This window comes from Delphinus delphis, chromosome 10 (genome assembly GCF_949987515.2).
Source record: "Delphinus delphis chromosome 10, mDelDel1.2, whole genome shotgun sequence".
Lineage (NCBI taxonomy): Eukaryota > Metazoa > Chordata > Mammalia > Artiodactyla > Delphinidae > Delphinus > Delphinus delphis.
In genome coordinates this window covers 52,419,007-52,438,301 of record NC_082692.2, presented here as the reverse complement: position 1 = coordinate 52,438,301, position 19,295 = coordinate 52,419,007, and the positions used below count along the sequence as shown (strand labels likewise).

Here is a 19,295-nt window from a genome sequence, read left to right as displayed (position 1 = left end):
TTCTATTGTGTGGATATACCACATTTTGTTTATCCATTCATCAACTGATGGACATTTGGGATGTTCCCTCTTTTGGGCCATTATGCATAATGTTCCTGTGAACGTTATTACCTATGTGTAATATTACCTATGTGTAAGTATTTGTTTGAACCCCTGTTTCAGTTCTTTTGGCTGTACACCTAGGAGTGGGATTGCTGGTTCATATGGTAACTAACTCTATACTTAGAGTTAGAGGAACTGCCACAGTGTTTTCTAAAGCAGCTGCACCATTTTACATTCCTATATGGCCTATATGGTCATTTTTTTTTTAGTAGGAAAAATTATGGTAAAATTCTCTTCATTGCCATTGACTTTTGCAAAGACAAACCATCCTATATTGCTTTTCTCTAAACCTCATTCCCCACATCTCTCCACATCTGCATTTTCCTCTAGGAGTCATTGAGGATGCTTTACAGTTGAGTTTTGGAAGCCTAATTGGACCTCAGTCTCCTGGTGTTAGTAATTGGACACTATCAACTCTTAATGAAGTTTCTTCTTCAAACTGCTATCTTTTGTGCAGGGCAGGATGGTCAAGGAGAAGACTTTGGTTAAAGTATTATTAATATTATTTTTAGAGCCAAAAAATGGAGATAATGCAAAGTTCAAATGTCATTTCTTAAAAGATAGTAGAGTGCCAAGGTTGGTAATTGAAGTTAGATCAGCCCTGTGTCTGTCTTCCCCTTAGAAACACTTCAGATTTTGTGATGCCTTTTGCATTCAGAAAGTAGGGATTCCTCCTAGCTTCCATCCATGGAACCAAGACCAGTCACCAATCCAGGAATAAAGGCTGATATTGTTTGAACTTTACAGTTCATGAAACAATTTTCTATATCCTATTATTTTATTGAAAACAATACATTCTTTTTTTTTATATTTATTTATTTATTTATTTATTTTTGGCTGCATTGGGTCTTCGTCGTTGGGTCTTAGTTGCTGCGCACGGGCTTTCCCCAGTTGCGGCAAGCGGGGCCTACTCTTTGTTGCGGTGCACGGGCTTCTCATTGTGGTGGCCTCTCCCGCTGCAGACCTTGAGCTCTAGGCGTGTGGGCTTCAGTAGTTGTGGCATGCAGACTCAGTAGTTGTGGCTCGTGGGCTGTAGGGCGCAGGTCCAGTAGTTGTGGCACACTAGCTTAGTTGCTCCACGGCATATGGGATCTTCCCAGACCAGGGATCAAACCGGTGTCCCCTGCATTGGCAGGCAGATTCTCAACCACTGCGCCACCAGGGAAGTCCCAATACATTCTTTTTTAAAATTTACGTATAATAACTGATTCACTTTGCTGTACACCTGAAGCTAATACAACATTGTAAATCAACTATACTCCAATAAAAATTTTTAAAATAAATAAATAAAATTTACATGTATAAAACTACCACTGAGAAGTTGTCCTTAATCCTGTCCCTTGCCCCTGACCCTGCCATAAACAATACAAGGCTCTTTTCTGCCTCTGTTTTCCCATTTAGTCCTCATAGCAGTCTCATCTGGGCTGGGGATTATGGACCCACTTTACAGATAAGAAAAGCAGGGTACCAAAAAAGTCCACAAGATTCCCATTCAGTTGGCAGAGAGTAGAGCCTAGGCTCAAACTCAGGCCTTGGAAAGCTGGTCACTGCTCTTTGGATAACTCCTTGCAGCCTGAAGCCTGTGTTTCCAACCCCCAAACCAGTCCCTCTGTGTTTGCCGGCCTCTCTCTCCTGCCCTGTTGCCCGGTCTCTTTGCAGGAGTTGGGCGAGGGGGTGAGCAGTCTGTGCTTTTGGCTGCAGTTCTTCGGGCCAGCTTCCCAGAGGACAGCATGGGAGAAAACCTCAAGTTTTCTGGCTCAGGTGCTCACTGCGTTCCTGCCCACAATAGCTGCCCATGCTGTGCAGATAGGCGCCCACTCTGTGCTCATGTATCCGCACGGGAGCCAGGCTGTCCTCTCCTCCTCACACACCCTGCAAAGCTGAGGAGTGGTACATCCTGCCAGTTCTCTTGTCTTCCTACCTCACACTCCCCAGCGTGGCCAGAGGAGGCTGAAGTCAGCACTGTTTCCCTAGGACACTGCCCTGTGGGGATCTGAAACATCCAGAGGAAGATTCTGCTGGTAGAACTGCACACACTTAGTTTTCCAGTCTGTCCTGTAACCCGTTGGCCAACTTCCCAGCCTGGGTTCCCTTGGCCCGTAAAGTATGTTTCTGGGTGTTCACGCTTGTTGACACTCCTTCACAGAGCTCCTTCTCATGCATGGCTCTGCAGGGGCCTTGGGTAAACAAGGCCATGCCTACCACTAGGATGCCCTTGGTCTAGTCGAGCGAGGTCGCTGCCACACTGAGCGAGAGGAGGGACCATAAAGGAGAAGGTGAGCTCCTTGCAGCAAGGGATGTGGTTTTTCTTTTCTTTGCATCTCACAGCAAAGGATGTGTTTTAACATAGGTGTTCCCAGAGGCAGGAGAGTAAAAGTAATATGACTGGATCAATTCAATTGGTGGAGTGGCCCAGGTCTTTCAAAATGTAGATTCTGTGCATTGAACAGATTAGACAGTCTTTGGGGGATGACCTGATCCTTGGCCTCCCTCATCTGTCAACCCCGCCACCAGTAGGATCACCCAGGGCGGCTCCATCATTCGTGAGCTGTGGGATCACTCCAAGGAATTTGTTACTAAATCATAGTGAACTGTCAGATTTTGTGCCTCATTTACTTAAAAATTAGATTGGATGTAAGATTATCCTAAAATAACTTTATTCTTTCACACACTTGCACTGCAAAACGCTCTCTGGAGTAGAAGAGAAAGGGGTGGCATGGAGCCTTGCTGGTCTGCAAAAGGCAGCGTCAGTTTCACCTGGGAGGCTTGCTTAGAAATGCAGAGTCTCAGGTCTGACCCTATCCCTGCTGAGTCAGAATCCCAGGTTGGGCTAAGGAGTGTGTTTTAACGAGCTCTCCACGTGACTCTCAGGCCAGGGCAAGTTGTACTGACACAGGGTCACTGCCCAAATTTGCAGAGTCTCCTATCTGTGAATATCACCTGTGACAAGGCTGGGGCCCACTGGTCTAGACTGTGCCCCTTGGACAATAATTGCAACGCTGTTTGCTTTTTGCATCCACAGTATTGCCATTATTTATTAGTCTCTGTGGCGGGTCACATTCCCTGGGAAACGTACTCTGAGACTGCCTGGCACAAGTTTATTGGGGTGTGCTCCCAGCGGCAACATCAGAGTCAGGATTGGGCAGAAGGAGAAGCTGGGCAGTGATGCAGTCTCAAAAGTGGCTCAGCTGATTCTAGAGGGAGCTCTGGAGCTGCGATGGCCCTTTGAGGCAAGGGGACTGGGCTTTTATATCCCTGCACTGGTCAATCTTTGGATGTGGGCAATCCCGGAAGGGGTGTAATCTTGGGCAAGGCGGCCCAGCAGATGTCAAGGACCAGAGAGGGGCACATCTGAGAGCCGTCTTCAGCAAGCACTCCTGGTAACTGGGGGAATGAGTGAGTCAATGTGAGAGGCACACCACAGCACCCCCCCAACTCTTTGCAGACATTACAAACGCCCAAGGTTACACTTGACTTTCAGTGGGCTGATGTGTGTCTGCAGTCATCTCCCAGTTTGTTTGGTCTGATAGCCCCTTAGTTGTTTGCTGCTGATCCTGGGCCCAGAAAACTGGTGTGTCCACCATGGACCTTTTCTCAGCCACACATGAGGTGATGAACAAGATCACGGCTGCAGGGTTAACAGTCAGACGTGTGAGTCATGCCATAAGTCTTGCTGTTGCTGGTTGTGAGATATCCAGGGGGGTTGTGGGGAGCTTCAGAGGCCCTGCTTGTCCAGTGACAGGGCTGTCTGCTGGGGTCGCTGAGAGAGTGGATGGGGAGGGTGCTCTGTACGCTCTAAGAGCTTGGCGAGGGCCACTTGCAGGAAGAAACTCGTTTCTCTAAACCTTGCCTCCTGAGGGCCACCTCTGTGTCACTTAACAGTTGACTCTAATGTGTTCCTTATTTTCTCCCTCCACAATGCCAAGCCATGAATCCCAAAGAACTTTTCCCAGGGGAAGGCCTTCCGTAGTAGTTAGTGGCACGGTTTTGTCTTGCAGGGGCCAACATGCCCTACCAAGCACAGCCCACCAGCTACGACTACGATGCCCCCCTGAGCGAGGCCGGGGACCTCAGTGAGAAGTATTTTGCTGTGCGGGATGTTATTCAGCAGGTGAGTGCTTTGTACGGGCTGCAGGGGCTGGTCTGGGCCAGAGCCTGCCCGGGACTCACAATGCGCTGTAGACAACTTCCTGGAGCCTTTGTGTTTAAAAGGACGGATGAAGGGAAGCATGAGCAAGACTTGGCCTTGAGTCTTTGTCCCACCCGATTAAGAGTGAGCCTGAGGGCTTCCCTGGTGGCGCAGTGGTTGAGAGCCCGCCTGCCGGTGCAGGGGACACGGGTTCGTGCCCTGGTCCGGGAGGATCCCACATGCCGCGGAGCGGCTGGGCCCGTGAGCCATGGCCCTGAGCCTGCACTTCTGGAGCCTGTGCTCCGCAACGGGAGAGGCCACAACAGTGGGAGGCCCGCGTACCGCAAAAAAAAAAAAGTGAGCCTGTCAGCAAGGTGCTCCACAGTACGTTGTAAGGATTAAAAAGAACACAGGTAAGGCCTCCGGTACAGCCCTGACACATCTGTTGTCCAGTAAGCGGTGGCCATTTATACTATTATTCATACTAAACAGAAGAAGATGTGTGTCCACATAAGTAGCTGAAGTACGCAGGAAAGAAAATCCGTGGGCATTCTGAACACGGTACAAATGTGAGCTGTCAGCAATGCTTCATTTTTCTATTTGGGGCAAGTGATTTGCTGTTTCCTCCGGGCCTGACACCTGAATGCTTAGTCCTTGCTAACGTTGTGACCTTTGAGGCATCTAACGCACCCAGGTGGGGTTTCCTGTCTCTGTGTGGCTTTAAAAAAAAACCCACAGTTTTTCTGCTCAGTCACCTGAGTTTTGAAGTTAAAAAACAAAGATTTTCTGCCTATAAATGGTATGGACTTTTTTTTTTCTGTTAGTTTTAAGTATGCTGTAGTCTCCGTTTAAGCCTAAGTGTTAGTTATATTATGAAAAATTTTAAACATATTGAAAAATATGATCTATACTTAACTACTCTTAGAGTTTGTCCATTTGATCTACGTTTCCAGATGTGTGGTTAAAATGTTGCGTGTGTGATTTTTATTGTGGGTTTAATCTCTGTAGAATTTAGAGCGATGACTCCCAAGTTCTGTCTTGTATGTTTGTTCTCTGTTTCAGAGCTCTCTATTCCTATCTTTATTATTTCCTTCCTTTATTTGAAGCTTAGCTTTTTAAACTGGGCTTTCTTCTTTTCTTTTCTAATATAAATACACAAGTCTATACATTTCCTTCAAGTACTGCTATGGTACCATATCATAAGTTTTGATATGTAATATATTTATTATTGTTTGCTTTTAAACATGCCTATTTTGATTTCTCTTTGACCCTTCAGACGTTCAGAAGTGAGTTTTTAAATTATGAAACATAAATATTTTTCTAGTCTGTTGGTTTCTCACATATTTGCATTGTGGTTGGAGAATGTAGTGTGCATGATACCAATCCCTTGAAGTTTCTTGAACCTCTCGGTAGAGCCTGGCCTATACCAATATGAACAAATATACTGTGTATTCTCGAAAAGACTTCATGTTTTATAATTGTTGGCTATAATCTGTATATGTGTTCATTAGATTAAGCTTATTAATGGTTCTGCTGATATCTTTGATATCCTTCCTAAATTTTTTGGTCAGTTTATTGTATTAGTTATTGAGAGAGTTGTGTTTCTGTATTTCTTCTTGTAGTTCTGTCAGTTTTTGAGGCCATGTTATTAGTATGTAGATTGAGAATTAGGTCTTTTAGTATCATTATATGGAAGTCATCTATCTCTGATAATGCTTTTTGCCTTAAAGTCTGTTTTGTCTGATACTAATACTACCTGCATTCTTTTGGTTAGTATTTATCTCGTATACCTTTCACAATGCTTTAATTTCAACCTTTTTATATCCTTTTTAGAAAAACACGTGTCCCGAAACAGACTCAACGGACGTAGAGAACAGACTTATGTTCTTTGCTTCTGATTTTTTAAGAAAATAATACATCACAGATAAAGCTGGGTTTATTTCCTGTTTCTTCTCCTCCCTCCTCAGAGGGAGGAGGAGGAATAGTATTTATCTTTCACACACATTTTTGGGATTTTTTACCACAAATGCATGCATCCACATACACTATATTTAATTTTTTTGTCTCTTTAAATTGTACATGAATATTCCATTGTACTTCCCTTTTTAAGTTACTGATTTCTTTGATTTTATTGTAGTGCCTGTGGACTTATTTCTTTTACAGTCTGTTGCCTCATCTCACAAACCACTTCAGGTTTGTTTATTTTTAAACAGATTTATTTAGATATAAATCACATACCATAGACTTCATCCATTTAAAGTACACAATTCAGTGGGTTTTGTATGTTAATTTTTTTAAATTGTGATAAAACATATATAACAAAATTTGTCATTTTAACCATTTTTAAGTGTACAATTCAGTGGCATTAATTACATTCATAATGTTGTGTAACCATCGCCATTATCTATTTACAAAATCTTTTCATCCACCCAGACAGAAACGCTAACTATTATGCAATAACTCCCCATTTCCCCCTCCTTTCAGCCACCGGAAAGCGCTAGTCTACTTTCTGCCTCTGTGAATTTGCATATTGTAGATGTTTCACAAAAGTGGAACCATACAATATTTTCCTTTTGTGTCTGACTTATTTCACTTAGCATAATGTTTTCAAGGTTCATGTTATAGCATGTATCAGAAGTTCATTTCTTTTCATGGGTGAATAATACTTCATTGTATACATACAGACAGCCCTCCATATCTGTGGGTCCCACATCCGCAGACTCAACCCACTACAGATTGAAAATATTTAAAAAAAAAAAAAAATTACAGGAAGTTCCAAAAAGCAAAACTTGAGTCTGTTGCACGCGGGCAATTTTTCACATAACATTTACATTGTATTTACGACTATTTACATAGCATTTACACTGTATTAGGTATTATAAGTAATGCAGAGCTGATGTGAAATATATGAGAGAATGTGCACGGAACATATGCAGATGTACTCAAGTCCCTTGAGCTTCCTGGAATGTTGGTATCTGTGGGGGTTCTGAAATCAATACTCTGCAGATACAGAGGGACGACTTGTATACCACAGTTTGTTTATCCACCTCATTCATCTCTTGATGAACACTTGGGTTGTTTCCGTCTTTTGGCTATTTTGAATGATACTACATTGAACATTGGGGCACAAGTATCTGTTCAAGTCCCTGCTTTCGATTCCTTTGGGTATATACCTCTCAGTGGTGTCGCTGGCAGGTTTATTTTTTTAATTTTTTTAATTTTTTGCGATACGCCGGCCTCTCACTGTTGTGGCCTCTCCCGTTGCGGAGCACAGGCTCCGGACGCGCAGGCTCAGTGGCCATGGCTCACGGGCCCAGCCGCTCCGCGGCATGTGGGATCTTCCCGGACCGGGGCACGAACCCGTGTCCCCTGCATTGGCAGGCGGACTCTCAACCACTGCGCCACCAAGGAAGCCCGTGGCAGGTTTATTTTTAGAATCATTTGCCTTCTGAAATAATGAGCTTTTCTATGCTTAACATAGAAAAACAATCCAAGTCAAATTTAAAAGCAGATATTTACATGTGCTTTTCTTGCACAAAACATCATCTAATCTTTGGCCTCATCATAACCTCACGTTTTTATTCTCCCATATATTTAGCTACTTCTTTCTGCCCCCTCCCCCAACCCCTGCAACCCCTCACATCTTCTTGATCTTCCCTGGCTCTTAGGATTGATGGCTGTTAGAGTCTTTCACCATCACCCTCCATAGCCCTCTCTGCTGCTGTTGAAGGGCGCCTGCTCCACAATCCACCGGCCTGGACCATTCTGCTGTCACACTCTGGCCCTGAAACCAGGCAGGAGGACTGTGAACTTCAGTGTGGACTGGCTGGAACAGGGCTTTGTACTTCCAACCTCAAGTGGACCTTTAATTATCTGCACTTCTCTATTTACATCCTGGTCTCTTCTCCCCATCTAGTGGGAACCAGCACTGCCATGCTTTCTCCTTAAGGTATAGGTGATGCTATCTCCTCCTTCACCAAGAACATTAATGCTGCTGAATACACCATGTGACATAGTCAGATATACATTTCAGAAAGGGTACTGAGTGAGGCACCAAAAGCGAATGTATATTTAAATGAGTAAAAAAAAAAAATCATTACAAACTTACCGTTACCAGGGGATAAGTGAGGGGAGGGATAAATTGGGAGATTGGGATTGACATATACACACTACTGTATATAAAATAGATAACTAATAAGAACCTGCTGTATGGCACAGGGAGCTCTACTCAATACTCTGTAATGGCCTATATGGGAAAAGAATCTAAAAAGAAAAAAGAGTGGATATATGTATATGTATAACTGATTCACTTTGCTGTACACCTGAAATTAACACAATATTAATCAACTATACCCCAACAAAAATTGTTTAAAAATCATTACAAGTTTTAAATTTTTTAAATTAAAATAATTGCAAACATCACAAAACTTAAGAACATATTTTGGCTTTATTAACTGAAACACCTCTGCCATCCTTCTTCCCTTATATTCTTTTGGCTGCATGCTGTTTTATTGTCTCTTCGGATGATAACAATGTTTGTAATCTTCTTCTCTAGAGAGACTGGCAATCTCTCTCAAGTGTGACTGATTGAAATTTGTTTTTTAGTATTGATAGTTTAGAAAAACAGGAAAGCTTCACATTTTGTTACTGATAGCGTTATATGAATATTTAGGATTGTTATCTAAACTGGGGAGATCTCTCTCAATTCTTTCATGCGTGAGCTGTAATATTTGGAAGAAATTTCTGTAGACAGGTCCTGGCCCCATAACATTTTTTTTTTAACATCTTTATTGGAGTATAACTGCTTTACAATGGTGTGTTAGTTTCTGCTTTATAACAAAGTGAATCAGTTATACATATACATATATCCCCATATCTCTTCCCTCTTGCATCTCCCTCCCTCCCACCCTCCCTATCCCACCCCTCTAGGTGGTCACAAAGCACCGAGCTGATCACCCTGTGCTATGCGGCTGCTTCCCACTAGCTATCTATTTTACATTTGGTAGTGTATATATGTCCATGCCACTCTCTCACTTTGTACCATCTTACCCTTCCCCCTCCCCATGTCCTCAAGTCCATTCTCTAGTAGGTCTGCGTCTTTATTCCCGTCTTGCCCCTAGGTTCTTCATGACCATTTTTGTTTGTTTGTTTTTTAGATTCCATATATATGTGTTAGCATACGGTATTTGTTTTTCTCTTTCTAACTTACTTCACTCTGTATGACAGACTCTAGGTCCATCCACCTCACTACAAATAACTCAATTTCATTTCTTTTTATGGCTGAGTAATATTCCATTGTATATATGTGCCACATCTTCTTTATCCATTCATCTGTCGATGGACACTTAGGTTGCTTCCATGACCTGGCTATGGTAAATAGAGCTGCAGTGAACATTGTGGTACATGACTCTTTTTGAATTATGGTTTTCTCAGGGTATATGCCCAGTAGTGGCATTGCTGGGTCGTATGGTAGTCCTATTTTTAGTTTTTGAAGGAACCTCCATACTGTTCTCCATAGTGGCTGTATCAATTTACATTCCCACCAACAGTGCAAGAGGGTTCCCTTTTCTCCACACTCTTTCCAGCATTTATTGTTTGTAGATTTTTTGATGATCTGGCCCCATAACATTTTAAACCCTGTTTCCCCTCCACAACCCACATATTTCTGGAGCTGGATGCCTTAGAGCACAATCATATTGCGAGTCAGCATAATCTGTTAGCAATAATTTACCTCCTCATAGGAGTGACAGTGAACCTTGTAAATATATTCTGTGCCCAAATTAAATAAATCCCCACCTCAGCTCTCCTTTGGTTGAATCTCAAAGATGCCTGTAGCCACTCTAAAGCCTCCTGACCCAAGAGGATGTTTAACACAGGAAAGCTGGAGCAGAAAGAGGCGAGGGTCTTAGCCTTTTGTGGTTAAATTGCATTACTTCTGCAAATTTTACAAAAACCTATGACCATGAGAACGCACTGCTAGGACCCTCCCTTGGGGCACTTCTGGATGCAGAAGATGAGTTCAGCAGCTGCTGCAGTAACCTAGGAGTTAGATGATGGCAGGGCCAACGGGGAGTGGAGAGGAAGCAGTTGATTTGAAAAATATTCAGGAGGTAAAACTGGTGGAATTTGGCAACTGGCTGAATGCCGGTGTGAGGAAGAATGAGGAGTCATTGATTTGTCCAGGTTACAACCTTGGTTGGATAACTAGATTGGTATTGGGGTCAGCAGCTAACATTGAGGGTTGCAGAGAAGGCACAGGTGGGAAGGGGGAGGGAGAAGCAAGTTGAGCTCAGGATGCCTCTGAGGACATCCAGGTGGAGGTGTCTGTCTGGCAAGCACCTCACTTAAGAATGAGAAGCTCCAGGAAGAATCCGTTTGGCACGGATTCTGCACTCATTGTGGAGGTGGAGGCTGAAGTCCAGGAGAGGTTGAGATTGCACGCAGAAGCTGAGTGAGAAGGGCAGCGGGCCAAGCAAAAGACAAACCCAGAGGATCCCAAGCATTTAACCAGTGGCCACAGTAAAATGAACCCATGAAGGAGACAGAGTCTTCAGAAATTAATGTAATTCAGTAGCTTATGATACATTGCAGCTTAAGATGTGGTCATCTTTCCCCACTTCTCTTTTTTGATATTTCAGGTTTGGAAGAGAGAAATGAACGACTTTAAAAGTGAGCTCTTTCTTATGAGCCTTTGTAGATGTTCACTTCGATGGTTTGTTAGATGGTATTCAAAGTATTTGTCTGCATCGAGGAAAAGAAATGGGATCATAAATACTCCCATATATAGCTCTTTCTGCCTCTTTCCTTCACCAAAGACTTAAAAAGTCGAATGGGTCTCTTCTTTAGTTCATCTCAAGAGTAAGCTGGGTGGAAATGGACAGTCTCTTTCACTGACATGGACTCCCAGAGATGGGAATTTCCCAGCAGACTGCATAAGCTTGTGCTCAGCGGTGAAGACTCCAGGCAGCCCTTACACAGGACTCTTCAAGGCGTGACAAAGTTCGTGACATTTGCATTTTTAAATGTATTCTCTTTGGTGTGGGTAAAACTCAACCAGACGTGGTTAACACCTTGACCTCGAGGATGAAGCGTAATACCATAGGGTAGCGACCTCCTCCTTGGTAGCAATTCCTGAGAGGGGCAGTGGTGAGTTTATTTTTGTATGCTTTTGAATGAATTTCAGACCGATTTTTTAAAGAGTTTTGTTCCAATTCTTTATAGGGATTCCATCAAAGATGAGTCCAGCTGACGTTCTGAAGATGGGTCATTCTGCAGAAATTAAGTTGTAGTTGAGGACCTTGATGACTGGAGGGGATCTCGGAATTCCATGAGGGTGGTAGTGAAGCTGGGCGGGGACTGGACATGAGAGAATGGCCATCGTGATTTTCAGTACCTCAGAAGCTTAATGAAGTTTGAAACTTGACCCAGGACCAGTCTACACTGGCTGATTGATAGTCCTTCTTGGTTTATGGCTGGAATGACATTAGCTCAATGGGTAGACACAGCTGTCTCTTGATGATCCATGTTGCTGGTGGACACAGTGTTTACGTCTGATAATTAAGGATTTCGATGTGAATATTACTTAATGAATGTTAGTCTTTTTTAAAAAAATTTATTGAAGTATAGTTGATTTACAACGTTGTGTTAATTTCTGCTACAGCAGAAGTGACTCGGTTATACATATATATATATATTCTTTTTCATATTCTTTTCCATTATGGTTTATCACAAGATATTGAATATAGTTCCCTATGCTATACAGTAGGACCTTGTTGTTTATCCTTCCTATATATAATAGTTTGCATCTGCTAATCCAAATAGATAGTCTTTTAAAGCGTCACCTGTACTCTTGTGGCATTAGTCTATTCATTTCCTACAGACCTGGTTTTTCTAGTCTGTCTTCCAGAGTGGTTTCTCTGAAATGCTGATCTGGTCAGGATGCCTTCCATGACTCTGCCCCTGTTTTCGTCAAGCCTCATCTTTCAATTCTCCCCCTTTTTTTTGGTACCACTTTAAAAATATTGAAGTGTGGTTAATTTACAATGTTGTGTCAGGTTCGGGGTGTACAGCAAAGTGATTCAGTACTTTTTCATTCTTTTTCAGATTCTTTTCCATTATAGGTTATTACAAGATATTGAATATAGTTCCCTGTGCTATTCAGTTCTCACTTTCTTATATGTGAGTCTCTAGCCTTAAAATGAAGGTACATAAAATTCTAGAATTTTACAGGAGGTGCAGTTTACAGCTCCTGGCATCTGCACAAACTGGTCCCTCTGCCCTTATCCATCTGGAAAATGAGGACACATCTCTTTACCTTCTCTGGGGTTTGTCTTTGATTCGTCTCTCTAAAGATTTAGTTACACTTTGTTTTCTGTCACCACATTATACTGTGGAAATCTTGAAGACACGACTTCTCCTAGTTTGCTAATATAACTTGTTTATACATTCTCACTCTGGACTAGGGGCTGTTATTATCCTTAGTACCAAGCGTAAGACCTGACACAAAGTACTTTCCTTTTTTTTGCCACGGCTTGTGGGATCTTAGTTCCCTGACCAGGGACTGAACCCGGGCCCTGGCAGTAAAAGCATGGAGTCCTAAACTCTGGCCAGGGAATTTCCCAAAGTACTTCCTAAGAGCTTGTTAGATGAATGAATGAAAACATTAGAGATCTTGGGAAAAGAAAAGTTGGTCACCATTGAATCTATTGTATTACACTGGGAAAAGAGCTGCTTCCCATGTTGAATTGGTCCATCTAAACAGGTAGGATAAGAAGCAGTATTTATGACTGCTCTTAAAACTATGATTAAAGTACAAATTACTATGGAGAAATAAAGGTTCAGAAGTATAATATTTTGGCATATTTGTCTATTTCTATTCTGACATATTAATTAGTTGGACAGAAGATTAGAATTTTGCTGTATGATAGTCAATGAAAATTCACTATAATTTTTTTTTTAAAGACAGAAGATTTTGGCAAGTGGAATAGTCACATGGAGGCTTAATAATGAGAATATAATGAGCTCATACCACTGATTAAAAATTCAAGATCCAATTAGATAATTGGGCAAAAGACATAAACAAGTATAGACATTTGGTGAAAGCTTTGGCATACACTATATTAAGAATCATATAGGGCTTTCCCTGGTGGCACAGTGGTTGGGGGTCCGCCTGCCGATGCAAGGGACACGGGTTCGTGCCCCGGTCTAGGAGGATCCCACATGCCGCGGAGCGGCTGGGCCCGTGAGCCATGGCCTCTGAGCCTGCGTGTCCGGAGCCTGTGCTCCGCAACGGGAGAGGCCACAACAATGAGAGGCCCGCGTACCGCAAAAAAAAAAAAAAAAAGAATCATATAAAATGCTTATATCATTTGACCTAATGACCCCTCACTTGGAACTTTATTAAAAAACATTCTGAACATGGAAAATGCTATAGACATGAAGTTGTTCATTGCAATATTATTTATAATATCAAAAGTTGGAAATAATTCAACTCCTAATATTGAAAGGTTATGGTTATGTAAACCATACATAACCATAGGTAAATTCTGTCATATTCGTTTGACTGTAATATGCAAGTAAATAAAATTATTGTTACTATTTTGTCATGTCAAAAGTGCTTTTGGGGCTTCCCTGGTGGCGCTGTGGTTGAGAGTCCTCCTGCCGATGCAGGGGACACGGGTTCATGTCCCGGTCCGGGAAGATCCCACGTGCCGCGGGGCGGCTGGGCCCGTGAGCCATGGCCGCTGAGCCTGCGCGTCCGGAGCCTGTGCTCCGCAACGGGAGAGGCCACAACAGCGAGAGGCCCGCGTACCGCAAAAAAAAAAAAAAAAAGTGCTTTTGGTAAGTGGCAGTAGCAAATTACAAAATTACCTCCTATCTTTATGTGTGCTTAAGCGGGGAGGGAGTGTAGGAGGAAAACTAGAAGAGAGAAGGTTTTGTGAGATTTTTTGGTTTTGGAATTATGGGGTAAGACACTTTCTACTCTATTATTGTTCAGCAAAAAAGGAGTCAAGATGGAGCTGTAGAAACAACACTAGACTTGGAGTCAAAGTCCCAGCTCCCTCCCTTGCCCTCTTTAAAATCTTGAGCAAGTTCCTCAGTCTCAGCTCTAAAAAGGAAATATAATAACTAGCTATGAAGGTCTTTGTGAGTAGTAAATAAGATGAGAGAACTGGCTGAATGTAGGTTGAATAAAGGTGTCTGTGCAGTGACTCTTTCTTCCAATGTGGTAGAGGGATTGCAGTCCTGGCTCAGGAGTTAGATGTACCATGGTCACTCCCATGTGCAGTGAATAGGGGACCTCAGAAAACGAATTGTACAGCTGTCAGGTCTCCTCTGTGGATTTGTGTTTACTTATTTTATTGACCAGAATGGGGGTGGGGGGGAATGGAGTGGGTCAGCTTACAAAGAAGAAAGAATATGGTCTAGACTTCAGGGAAAGCTGGGAAGAGAGATCTTACATCTTCCTCTAAGATTAGCAATAACTCTGGCCTCACATTCATGTTACTATGAGTCATGAAGATCATTTTTAATATGATCTTTCAAAAAATTTTTCACAGAAATATAGACTCATAGAATATTAGAACTACAAAGGGTTCCCAGTTCAAGATGGCTGTCTGTCTACATATTTGTCTCTTCCCCCTTCCAAAATGTTACTAAATGATAAAAAAGGATTTTTTTTTTTTTCTGATGAAGCCAACAAGAGGGGAGCTGTCCATGCATGAGAGATTTCAGCGGATTTCTGGGAAACAAAAATAGGTGGAGCAATGGTGACTGAAGAAGTAGGATGAGAAAATCTAGGTTCCCAGTGATGATGGAAAGGGAGTTGGTTATAGGAACAGGGAACAGGGAGAGATCGGCCCTAAAGAACCCTGGAGAGCCAGGGCCCTGGAAATGCAGGCATGGAAATGAAAGGGTGGAAATGAAAAGGATGAAAATGAAAGCTGAAAATGGGAAGGCTGATGAAACTCTACATAGTTCCTGTCATGTCCTTCATTTCTTCACCCCACTTTGAAATAGACTATCCATCAGGGAAGCATCTTTCTATCAGTTAGAAAATCAGAGGATTTTTTTTTTGGAAAAAAAAAAAAAAAAAGAACAGCCCCAGAGCAAAGACCCCATATATTATGTCTGACTCCCTGCCAAGTCACCCTAAAACAAAGCTCCCAACGGCACAAGCCTGGCTCCTGTACCCAGAGCAAGACTGGCAGAGAGAAGCTGAGTGTGCAAATGCTAGCGCATTCATCTGCATTACCGTTAAATATGAATACACAACTAAGGATGACGGCCAGACGTTTGAGCACATCCGTAAAACCTGCAAAGGGAAAGAGAAAGACCAAGATGAAATAAACAGAAAAATAACCCTAAAGGCAACAGAGAATTCAGGAGACAGGAGAGATCTTAAACAAAACAAAGCAAACTTTCTCAAATTTATATCCTTTAGAGAGATTTGAGAAGATATTGCATCCATAAAATAAGAACAGGATACTTGGATAAAGGAGACCAAGAAAAAGTTATTGGGAATTAAAAATAATATCCTAGAAATTAGAACCAGAAGACAGAGATGGAAACAAGAGAGAATATATGAGACGTACAGAGGAAGAATCTAGGATGTGCAGGTTACTTACAAGGAAGGGGGGGAAAAATGGAGAAAAAGAAAACATCAAAGAAACAGTACAGAATTTTTTTCCAAAACAGAAAAGGATATCTGAGTTGCCTAGCATAATGAATGTAAAAAATATATGTATCCAGACACATCCTTATAAAAATTTAGGACATCGAGGATAAACAGCCTACAAGCTTCTAGAGAGAAAAAGCTGGTCACCTTTTTCAGGAATGCGCCTGGCACGAGCCACAGCAGGTGATAGAGGACACAGAACAGTACCCTTGTCATTCTAAGGGAAAATGATTTTCAATATAGAATTCTATACTCATCCAAATTATTAATTAAATGTGACATATTCAGACATTGCAAAGATTCAGGAAGTTTACCTCCCATGTACCAGCCCTTAGGAAGTTACTTGAGATTTCTCTAGTGAAATGAGGAAGTCATGAGAGTCTAGAAACAGGAGGGAAAAGCCAGAAGAATAATGAAGGTGAATCCTGGACTGTCAGGGAATTTGCTGGTGGTCCAGTGGTTAGGACTCGGCGCTTTCACTGCTGTGGGCCCAGGTTCAATCCCTGGTCAGGGAATCAAGATACCACAAGCCATGCGGCGGGACAATAAATAAATAAATAAAATATAAAAGTTTAAAAAAAATCCTTGACTGTCAAGCCTTGGAGCAAGAAGACTGAGGGTTCCAGTAGGAAGTTTTCAAGGGGGGGAAAAGAGTGGTGGGAGAAACTTGATACCATCTCTGGAAATTTGGAACAACCTAAACAGGTGTTAACCTAACGGCAGACAAGAAAAAAGAAAGCAATTAGAAACCCCAGGGAAAAGAAGAGAAAAAAATCATCTACAAGGAGAGAGAACATGCCATCCCAGTACATATCCGCCACTTAGCTGTGCAGAGAGCAATATTTATATAATTATAATAATGTGAGCATTGGTGATTTTTTTTTTTTTTTGGCTGTGTTGGGTCTTCGTTGCTGCATGCAGGCTTTCTTTTTAGTTGCAGCGAGTGGGGGCTACTCTTTGTTGTGGTGCACAGGCCTCTCATTAAGGTGGCTTCTCTTGTTTCAGAGCACAGGCTCTAGGTGCGAGGGCTTCAGTAGTTGTGGCCCATGGGCTCAGTAGTTGTGGCTCGCGGGCTCTAGAGCACAGGCTCAGTAGTTGTGGCACATGGGCTTAGTTGCTCCACGGCATGTGGGATCTTCCTGGACCAGGGCTTGAACCCGTGTCCCCTGCATTGGCAGGCGGATTCTTAACACTGTACCGCCAGGGAAGCCCTGATTTTTAATTTAGAGTCAATGTACACTTGAAGGGAGGACTTATGGCTATAGACTAGACCTTTAACCTTGACAATGTAAAAAGTAAAGTTGATGGTTTGGAGGTGGGAGTGGAGAGGAGAGCTCAGCAAAGCGTGCAAATGGCCTTATCTTTAAATGTGTGGACACAAGGGATGTCTTAGTTGGTTAGAACTGAGATATAAGTATATGATATTATTTAAAGCTACAAATTTAACCAGTAGAGAAAGTGAAAATGACATAACCACATTGGTAAGAAAGGGAGATACCCAGAAGAGTACAGCTGAGCTAAATCCCATGTATTAAAGAAATCAATAATCATGCTTTAAATTGATTGAACAAGAAATAGCAGATGAGTATATTATTTAGAGACTAAAAGAAGCAAAAAATTGGAAGAATTAAATGATTTTAAAATGGTTTCCTCTGAAGAACAGAACTAAGAGAATAGTGAGTCAGGAGACTATCGCTTTTTACTATAGCAGTGTTTTATCCTCTTCTTTTTTATTACTTTTAAAAAGGGAAGCAGAGAGAGCAAGAGAGAGGAAGGAAGGAAGGAAGGAAGGAAGGAAGGGAGAAAGGAGGAAAGAAAGAACTGTAAGGATCCTGACAGATCATAATACAACCTATTTGGAGATTCCAGATGGACATAGATGTTTTTAAGACCTGGGAATTACACCCATACCTTCTGATGTTAATATAAATTGTGTGTGTGACTCTGTGTATGTACATATTTAATATTTTATTTAGAAAATAAAATATTTTTATTTTCTAAATTTTTTTATTGAAAAATAATTTCAAGCTTACAGAAAAGTTTCAAGACTAGGAATATTACAAAGAACACTTGTATATTCCACATCCAGATTCACCCCTGTCAACATTCCACTCTATTTGCGTCATCATTTGCCCCTCGCCAAGCCCGTGTGTTCCCTAAACCTCTGGAGCGTTGCAGACATCAGGACCCTTTACCCCTAAATACTTGAGTGTGTATTTTGTAAGAATAGGCAGGAATATGCTCTTATATAACCACAGCAAATTTAACATTGACACAAAACTTTAATCTACCAATGAGATTTAATCTGCAAATACCATCTTTTCCTACTGTAAACTCTCTCCCTTCAGAGTCCGTTTTACCATGTACCTTCTTCCTTTTCTCCTCCACTTCAATCTTCTGCTGTCACCTTTATTCTCTCTACTTGTCTTTGCTTTCGGTTTGAAGTCTTTTGTTCTATAATTATTTGAATGATTCCTGGAGCTTAAAGAACAGACAAAGTTATACACTTAGATTCTGTTTTGGGGAGAGTTTTTGGTTCCTTTGCCTTTCCAAAAATCACTGGCACTGTTGTTGACTCTTTGACCCTCCTTTTGAAACATGAATTGTATAGATATGTTTCTGAGAGTTTAACAGCTGTTTTTCTTTTCTGTCTTTTTCCACTCTGGTTTATAGTTTGAAAAAGTACCGGAAGGCCCTATCCCTCCATCCACACCGAAGTTTGCATATGGAAAAGTTGGTCTGAAAAAGGTAAGAAAAAACAAAATGACAGAAACATTGAGAGTGAGGAAGTGGAATTCAGCAATCGTGAGTGAAAGTGTTATGCTGGGGAATCGGTTCGTTATTTTTCTGTGAACTTGTTTTCTGTGAGACTGATGGGGTGGATGATGTTTCTGGGAAAACAGGGACACGGGAGGTGAGAGACTCTGTGTGCATGTTGACAGGGTGAGCACATGGGGCACGAGCGGGCATTCTTAGATCATTTTGGTTCCATTATCCATGTCAAAAGCAGTACTAGGAGCCCTTGTGGGAATAACGTGTACCTTATTGTTATGGCTGGTGATGTTCTTTTCTATAATTCACCTTTCTCAGAGGGGGTTCTCAAAAGGCACAGGCATTAACCCTCAATTATACACTCCCCTCCATCTCAAAATTATGTCCTCGTGGCTTATATGGTAATTGGGAAATCAGGGGGGAAAGCTAGAAATGAATCATAAATATGAGTGAAGACCATTTTATTCTAGGGAAAGAGACAAAGAAGCGAGGTTTCATTTGATAGGAGTGACGTAGCCCAAATCAATTTGTTTTGACCATCTGTGTCTTCAGGTTTTCCCCTCTGATAATCCCTAACTCCTACATGGGTTAACTCACAAGGAAAAAAAAGTTACA

At 41.9% G+C, this 19,295-nt stretch overlaps 1 protein-coding gene across 2 annotated transcripts in view; it reads left to right on the top strand.

The window, feature by feature from the left end:
- Nucleotides 1-19,295, top strand: part of GLB1 (galactosidase beta 1) — an 88,532-nt gene that overhangs the window by 37,659 nt on the left and 31,578 nt on the right. For both annotated transcript variants that reach the window (XM_060022102.1, XM_060022103.1), the window contains 2 exons: nucleotides 4,101-4,213; nucleotides 18,582-18,656. In XM_060022102.1, the coding sequence (XP_059878085.1) occupies nucleotides 4,101-4,213; nucleotides 18,582-18,656 (188 nt within the window). The remainder of the gene's footprint in view (nucleotides 1-4,100; nucleotides 4,214-18,581; nucleotides 18,657-19,295) is intronic.